This window comes from Astatotilapia calliptera, chromosome 19, assembly GCF_964374335.1.
Source record: "Astatotilapia calliptera chromosome 19, fAstCal68.1, whole genome shotgun sequence".
In the NCBI taxonomy this organism is placed as follows: Eukaryota; Metazoa; Chordata; class Actinopteri; order Cichliformes; family Cichlidae; genus Astatotilapia; species Astatotilapia calliptera.
The window spans coordinates 21,672,932-21,682,017 of NC_137440.1; the positions used below are offsets into that span (position 1 = coordinate 21,672,932).

General features: G+C 40.3%; 1 protein-coding gene across 1 annotated transcript; it reads right to left on the reverse strand.

Annotated features, from left to right (window-relative positions):
- Positions 1 to 2,711: 2,711 nt before the first annotated feature.
- cldn11a (claudin 11a) lies at positions 2,712 to 5,843 on the reverse strand. Its single transcript, XM_026152956.2, has 3 exons — positions 5,375 to 5,843; positions 4,950 to 5,114; positions 2,712 to 4,103 (listed from the first exon to the last, which is right to left on the reverse strand). Exons 1-3 carry the CDS (start codon positions 5,598 to 5,600, stop codon positions 3,841 to 3,843), a joined length of 654 nt encoding a protein of 217 aa, XP_026008741.2. The 5' UTR covers positions 5,601 to 5,843; the 3' UTR covers positions 2,712 to 3,840.
- Positions 5,844 to 9,086: the final 3,243 nt, after the last annotated feature.

Consider the following 9,086-nt stretch of genomic DNA (forward strand, 5'->3'; position numbering starts at 1 on the left):
TTGCCAAATGTTGAGCAGGTTTACCACATTAGGAAATTGCTGCGGTGCTTCAGTGCAAACATACTGTCATAAATTACGCTAAAATAGACATGAAAATAAAAATAAGAATAAGAATTAAAAGTGCTAAGTAGATAGATATATACATGAGTGCAGGTGGTGATCAGTGCCAAACATGGAATGATGCAGTGAACACAGTGTAGGGTCATGTGTTAGTGGTGGGAACAGTCATACGGTTATTGTTCATGTGTCCGACAGCAGAGGGGAAGAAACTGTTCTTATGGCGAGAGGTTCTGGTGCAAATGGACCGGAGCCTCCTGCCTGAGGGGAGCAGGTCTAACAGACTGTGTCCAGGGTGAGAAGGGTCAGCTGAGATCCGAGCTGCACGCCCCAGTGTCCTGGAGGTGTACAGGTCCTGCAGAGATGGGAGTCTGCAGCCAATCACCTTCTCAGCAGAGCGCACAACACGCTGCAGTCTCTGTTTGTCCCTGATAGTGGCTCCAGCGTACCACACGGTGATGGAGGAGGTGAGGATGGACTCGATGATTGCAGTGTAGAATTGCATCATCGTCCGTGTTGGCAGGTTGAATTTCTTCAGCTGCCTCAGGAAGTACATCCTCTGCTGGGCTTTCTTGATGACGGAGGTGATGGTGGGCTCCCACTTCAGGTCCTGGGTGATGGTGGTACCCAGGAAGCGGAATGAGTCCACAGAGGTGATGGGGGTGTCAGTCAGGATGATGGGGGGGGAGTGGGGCTGTGTGCTTCCTGAAGTCCACAATAATCTCTACTGTCTTCTGGGCATTCAGCACCAGGTTGTTGTGGCTGCACCAGGACGCCAGACGTTCAACCTCCCTCCTGTAGGCAGACTCATCCCCGTCCGAGATGAGTCCAATAACGGTGGTGACATCTGCAAACTTGATTAGCTTGACAGACTGGTGGGTGGAGGTGCAGCAGTTGGTGTACAGGGAGAAGAGCAGAGGAGAAAGAACACAGCCCTGAGGGGAGCCGGTGCTGATGGTCCGGGAGTCCGAGACATTCTTTCCCAGCCTCACATGCTGCTTCCTGTCCGTCAGGAAGTCAGTGATCCACCAGCGTCTCAGTTATCATAGAATACATCTCAGAATAAATTGTAGGCACTTGCACCTGCAGGCACAGCTTTCATGTCTGTGTCAAAACAGCCTCTGACCCCTGTATAACATCTGTTCCTTATATCCAGGTCACTCCTGTGCTATTTTACTATTTCACTGTTTTGAGATTCTCCCATGAACCCTCAAAAACCATGTACCTGTCTCTGCAGGAACCTGGGCAAACACAGACAGTCGTCATGACAATGTCAAGGTTCCCCTTAAACTTTATCACCATTGTCCAATAAAACATAATTTCAACTTTTAGGTTAAAAGAATGACATTTTAACCTAAAAGTTGAAATCTGGTACTTGAACAGCATATAAGGATTAAATGTACTTAAAATCTGGTATTATTTATAGTCTTTTACAGTATGAAAATACAGTGAGGGACATTCTGCATCAGTGATGAAGAAACTGTGAGAAATCCATTACATAACAGGCAGAAATAACAATGAAACACCCACATCAGCAGTGTAGACCACTGCGTTGTGGTCAAGGGAAATCAAACATTACTATGATTTTCTTCACAGCTGAAGAAAAATTAATGGATGTTTACATAGTGGATTTGAACTGGATTCGGGACTGAAATGGAAATAGAAAAGCTAGGTTGAATGATGGCGCAAACACAAGAAGAGAAAATTAAATACTTAGTCAGAAAATAAAGATTGGTGTATGAGAATGTCCCAGGAGAGATTAAAAAAATCCCACAATTAGTTTATTCTTTGCTATAAACTGCCAACTGTGACTCCCATGATGTACCTACATTGTAAGCATCATTAGGAACTGGTAAGTACTTTTAGCTACTGAAAATGATACAACATGGTAAATGGGAGCCATATTACCTTCAAACTTCTTAGTCAGTTCTGTCCCTGATGGACAGCAGCAATATTTATGTATAGGATATCATAACACTACAAGTCTTTTTCAGCAATACAGGACAGCTTGTATGCTTGCTATCCTCCCACTGGCCTCCTGTTGACTGGATGGCTTTATGCCTAGAACAGCATCACATTTCAGGGAATACACACACCGACATGATCACACACCTGCACTCACAGGCGTGCCAGGAAATTCACATGCAGAGCGACAATGATATGCAGAAATACAGTAACACAGTGGAAATCTGTACGCACACTATAGATGGTTGCGTGTGTGGTAGGAGAAAAGCTCAGGACAAAGAGATAGCACATTTTGTTTTCAAAGTGTCATGTCATATCTGTGGTATGACTAAGTGACCTCGATATGGGCACAGAAGTGCACACGAAGGAAACAATTATCTTTCTTAGTTGCATATTATTTGTGTGGTTGAAACAGGCTTTCATTTACTGATTTAACTCAAGGTCACTGAGTCACATTTTATCACAGCGCGTAATGTTTTCTCATTGTCTTCAGTTCAGATTTGTAAAAAATACAGACTCATGCACAAACACGCCAATTATAGTTTGTCTTTGTAACTAATGTGCAACAAAAATCAACACAGCATGTTACATTGCAGTATATCTCACACATCCACACCACATGCTTTCTCCAGTTTCTTTCCACCCATAAATAGAAAAAAAAGAAGATAAAAAATACCCTTCCAGCATTATTCATTTCACTACTTTGCCTTTATTGCTGAAAATAAAACAACACATAAGTAAAAACAATAAATAGTCATTGCCGACACTGCTTATGTACAGAGTTGCTTGAAAGTATCAGGCTCCATCTGTGTTATATTCTTTCACGAGAAATTAATCGTCACAATGCTGATTTTTTGCACACACAAGTTAAACATACTTTTAGCTGTAGACATTTTTCAAGAGCTAATATATGAGAAAATTTAACTGATATTTTGTGGGAAAATTTACAACACCTGAAGTTACATTTTGCCAGAAAGTCATTATTCAAACATTAAACTGTAGCAAAAGAAGGGACTAAGAAATACTGCTATCAGATGACATAGTTCAAAGTTGTATTCTACAGTAAGGTTTTTCAGTGCAAAAAGTGAGACTTTAATGAAGCCTGTAACACTGGTAAAGCTCTCCTGTAAAATTTATGACCTCATAGTTCTACCATCATTCAGTGGGGACTAGAACAGAAAGCAGTGGTACATCATTTTAATCAAGTCTATCACTCAAGAGGCTAGAGAGTTGTATAACACTGTCAAAGAAAATCAATGTGCATAAACATTGAACATGCTTTTAATTCCAAGAACAATACTGTCATACCCTGCAAAAATCAAAGCAATAGGTCATGATATTATTCAGTTTAAAAAACACATTCATTAACAAAGGCACTCAAAGGATTTCATCTTTAGGTACACAATAGGAAAAAAATAGAATACAGAATAGAATACAATGTCTGAGTGACACAAGGCCTCATCTGACTATGACCTCAGGTGACTGAGCATCCGTTGCTCAGAGATTCTACAATTATGCAACATTTGGGAATGTTTGCACCGCACCCAAGATGAGGAGGCTGGAAGACACAAAAACAGTCCACTGGTGGGAAAACGACTCCACCAAAACAGTCTTTTATGTTTGGATTTTTGTGTATGCATATGCGCGCATTCAAAAATGTGAAATTTCCATTTCATGAATGGGTGTGAGAATGGGTTGCCTTCTCTTCTGGGACATGTAAAGATTACTGCAATAAACGGGGATATATTAACACTCGTGGATAGGTCTCTATGTACAAACCACTGCTATCAACAATCCACATGGGCTTAATCTCCAATCTTAGACGTGGGCGCTTTTGGCATGATTGGTGGAGGGCGCAGCTGGTGGGTTGCTGCCTCCCTGTTTGGAGTAATAAAAATGGTTGTTCTCCTGGTAGGAGCGAGACGAGGAGGAATCGGATGAGCAGGTGACGATGGATCCACCGAGCAGGCTGAAAATAGTGCCCACCCACCCAGAATAGAGGGAGAAGCCAAATGACATGAGGCCATACTCATGATGGGCCCCAATGGGAAACCAAATAGTGGACACCAAACCGCAGATTGCTGAGGAGAAAGAGACAGACAAAATGTTCAGTTAGAAACAGGAAATTAATGTAAAAAAACATATGATTAGATTTTATGAGAACCGAATCTTGAATTTAAACTCATCCCAAAAAGCCTGTGTAAAACAAACAATGTCTAAATGTAAAAAATTACATTTAAATAGTGCACTTAAATCCATCCTATATCCAGTATCATTACATACAAGAACAAATTCTAAGTGAACACGATCAAAGATATATAAATGATACGGCTACTTATGTAAAGAAGTAAGCACAGATATAAAGATAAAATGTGGATTATAGTTTTACAGACAACAGAGTACATATAGTAACATATAGTTACAATAAGGCAACATGCCCACTGAATTTTAATTATGCTATCCAATAAGTATTTAAAAACATGCATACCCATATATGTTCCTGATAGCTAAAGAAAACTTTTTACTAGCTTCATTAAATCTGAGCTTCATGGTGAAAGAAAATCTGTCATGAGAAAAATGGGCAGTATGAAATGATTTGGTCACTAGGGTTGAAATTTCATTTCAGGGACACAGGCGCTGGAAATGCTAAAGCACCAGTGAAATATTTATAAGCACAGAGTTCATGTTGTTCAGGACAAAGACAGGGTGTGGACGAGTAGGTGGAGGAGAGGAATGTGATGGAACCTTGGGGGTGGGTTCAATGGAACAGGAACATATAGGAGTGCATGTGTACCCCAGGGAGGAAAACAGTCAAATTCAACATCCTGTGCTCGCCACAGCTTGTAAGCATCTGGTGCACGTATAAAAGTGGTCAGAATCAGGAAGGTTCAAAGAGATGTTGACGTGTATATTAACTAATCTCTTACCAACTATGAGTATAAGCACTCCTCCCAGGATGGCACGCTTGTTCTTGGAGCTCTGGGGTTCACTCCCAAGGTTGATGCAGGGCATGGACATGAGGAGCATAACCACTGCTGGGAAACCGAGGATTGAACCTGTGATCATCAGGGCACGAGTAGTCTGGATGTAGGCTATAGACGCAGAAAAGGAAAGTTATGCGAGGAATGTACACGGCATAAAAAACAATGCAGTTTTTTTGACAATCAACTCATGAATCAATAGATGAAAAAGAATGAAATTATAAAGAACTTGTAGTTAGATAACGGGAAATAAAATAATTAGTGTCAAAAATATGGTGTAACAAACCGCATGAGCTCAAGTGAAGAGAATAACTCAGCGTGTATAAACAAACACTGTGCTGTTCAGACAACGTAGACGGAGCAGTGTCTACCTGGCAGATCCAGGATCTGTGTAAGGGAGACGCAGTGGTAGAGCCCTGTAGAGATGACACAATGCGCCCATGGTCCCCTGGCCTCCAGCTCATCCATCTTCTTACAGGTGTTTAAACCGTATTTACAAATATTCACCCAGTCAGTGGTGGATGTGGCGATCACTATACCTAGCCACCCGAGGAAGCTGAGGAGAAACCCGCCCAGTTGGAGACAAGAGTTTGCCATGATGAAAACTGCGAGTAAAGACCACTTGTCCCGAGTTCAGAAACCGTAAGAATCCCTAAAACTAAAGCTGAGTAAAATGACAAAACAGAAATGTAAGTGATAAAGCGTTAAATCAGTTCCACCACACAAGATAATCCGGTCCACGTCCAATTGAATAATTCCATCAAATGAGATCTGTTGCGTACTTCAAAAGAAAGGTTTAATATGACGATACCTTTTATAAGGGGAAGTTCAGTAAAGAAAAAAAACTAGCCTAAAACTTTCAGCCAATCAGAAAATCACGTTTGCTATTTCCAAAAAACAAAATGTGCACTCCCCTTTACCGGATCAAGTGATGCAGACTGTGTAGGTGGCTGAGATTGAAGCACAGAATGTTTAACAAGAGGCCTGCTGCCATCTACTGGTCATTCTGCATTCTCTTCAAACGGACTGGCAGAAAGGTGCATCGTCTCCAACGAAACAATCCCTCAATAAAAAGTTGGAGAAGAATAAAAGAAGACCCGAGTTAAGGTACACATTCCTCACTATATCGCTACGTTTATTTTCCGCACTTCTATTATTGTGTGATACGTTGCGGGATAATAAAGTTATTTGAAATCCACAATTTTTATGTACTTTTATATCTTTACTGTATATAATTTTCTGTCTGTGACCGCCTGTTATTTCCCTTAAAATAACAAAAGTAGATCGGTTAATTTACTATATATTACATGTTAATTTATTATTATTATTTTGGGGGGGGGGGGGGGGGGGGGGTTGGTTAAAAAAAAAAAGACTCTTCCTGGCGTAAATTTTACCATTTTTGATAAATCTTTTTCTATCGTTGCTGGAACTAAGCCCTACATGACAAGTAATCTTCTTTATATAGATGCTAATTAAGGAAAGAGGACAAGCTCAGCATCTTAATTTATTGGGCAAACAGACACAAGGCATGATCAAGACCGCTAGCACAATCAACACTGTGAAATAACCTTGAATGTCTATCTGTGACAGCAGTCCAATTTATCAGCACTACATGTTCAGCATCACCCAAGAACAGTCAGTAATAATTTTATATGTTGTGCAGTGGTTCACACATTCACCTAACAAGCAAAGGATCGATTCTAGAAGTAGACACAAATCCATCGGGGGCTGTGTCAGTTAGGAAATCCACCTTAAAAATATGTCAAATCAAATATGTGGAGCTACCTTCTGTGCAACTCGTCTCCTTCTTCCTTTTTTTGACATATACAGGCTGTGGCTGACAATGAGCATTTTATGTTTGCTGGTCTTGTTTACCACCTAAACGCCAGCTTCCTCTGCCTGTAAAGTGACTTAGTTGTCTTGGGGTGTAAGGTAAACTGATTAATTTTGTCACGTGACGACGCAGGGTGGGAGATCAGAACCACATACTCAGTGTTCAGCTGAAGGAGCCTATCTATGTATCAACATACAACATGATAGCCCACAGGAATTGGGGGCTCTACCTAACAAATGATGATGATCTCAGTAGATTAAAATTGTTCAGTCATCGCAGATTAAATATCATAGCTGTTTATTTTTCTCCTGGATTTTCTGCTCTAATTTATTGTCCACATGTATATACAGTGCCTTTTCCTTAAAGCAAATTGGAGTAGATTTGTTTATTTGGCTGCTGTACCAGGGTGTGTTAGGAAGTATTTCCAGTCACTTTACTCTGTTCTTTTGTTTCCTTTGTTTCTGTGCCGGCACCTTTTCTCTTTTTTTGCCTGGCTTTTAACTCTCTGTCACCTCTCCCATATAGTGTACTACAAGCCTGGGAGAAATTTACTGTGTCCTCCTGTAGTTCACAAACAGGTGAAATTAGCTTCATTTTTTCATACCTATGAGTCTTAGATGCATGCCCACTTTTGATCTACACCCACATTCAGTATGATTTCTGCTGGTTACTCTGTGCTGTTACATGTAGACACAGTTTGGGACTTCTAACATCATGGTAAAGATCCCTCAATCTTGGAGCCACTAGTTAATGATCCAAATCATCAACAGGGGGCGATAAAGCACAGCATTGGTCCACCGTTTACATTCAGGTGTTGTATGACAAGGTGTTTCCTTCCACCCGTCCTTGCTGGATGGAGTTAAGTAAGTCCTCCATCACTCACATCACTCAGTGACGTGGCAGCAGCATAGCAATCATTCTGAGAGGAAGACTGAAACTGACTGAGACTTTTCAGATACCCCAAGGTCACTGACTGTAATGGCATCTTTGGGCTACATCCTTATTGCGTGTTTTGCCCATTGCTCTTTGCCACAGATGCACAAATCTCAGATTTTATTTATTTCAGCACATCTCATCAGATCAGGTATGATCAGAATATCTAAACAGAAATGGCCTCTCATCAGGTAGGCCTATGCTATTTTCAGCCTGAAAGAAAACGTTTCTCGACAAGTATCCTGAAAGCAGTGTTACTTTCAATGTATCTGTCATAGCTTCCAGGTCAATGGATTTTACTTTGAGAAAATTTTGACATCAGAGATGTGGGCTCGATAGTATTACCTCACCCTGCATATCAAAATTTAACACAGACTGCATACTTCTTTAAAAAAAAACTCCACCAGGTACTGTGGGGAAAAAAACAGTAAGGAAAGACTAAGACTTAAATGTATCAGCAGGACAAAAAGCTGCTGAAAAGCCAAAGTTGTTGGTATCAGATTATTCTTTTTTTGGGTAATAGCAATGTATCTTGTTAATGCAGTTTCAATATTTCTTTCAGCTGCTTCAAAGAGAAAACCTTCCACTGAAGATAATCATTTATGACTTTCACTTGGGTCCAACAGAGCTATTGAGTTATAGTCATTCAGTGTAGCTTTGTTATATTTTAAAAGAGACTACTTTGTTTCAGATCAATATTTATATATATTTATACTTTGTTCCATTCAAGACAGCAAAGGGGTTTGCTGCATGCACTTGGTGGTGTTAGACTATTAAAAATGTCTTTACCATTACACCATCTGCAGCTGACACCACTGACTTTTTGTAGGCTTTTGTTTTATTGTAGATTACCTTGCTTTTACTGGGTTAATCTTATATCCAAAATGTATTAATGGATGCACAGGCAGTGTGTTTAGTGGTGAGTAAATGAAAGAAATGAAAGAAAAGAAGGAAAAACACAAACGTATATCTTCAGATAGTATCTCCAACCTTATGAGACACAGTCTGTGTGCATCACATTAGTGTAAAAGTGGTGGGATAAAAACACATTAGATAAACACATAGATCATTGGGGTAAGTGGTTTAAGCCAGTCAGCCATATAAGAAGTGTTACACTTCATCTCTCCCACCATTTAACTACTCTGTGTCATTCATATCGCTCTCTGTCTCTCCCCTCAACTCTCCAGCTCAACTGCCTAATAGAAATGGATGAATGCATAGATAGAAAGATGGATGGATATAGATAGATTGCTCTTAGTAACTAAATCAAAGATGGAAAAAAGTGAGGGAGTATCCATGCATGAACGGGGGAAACC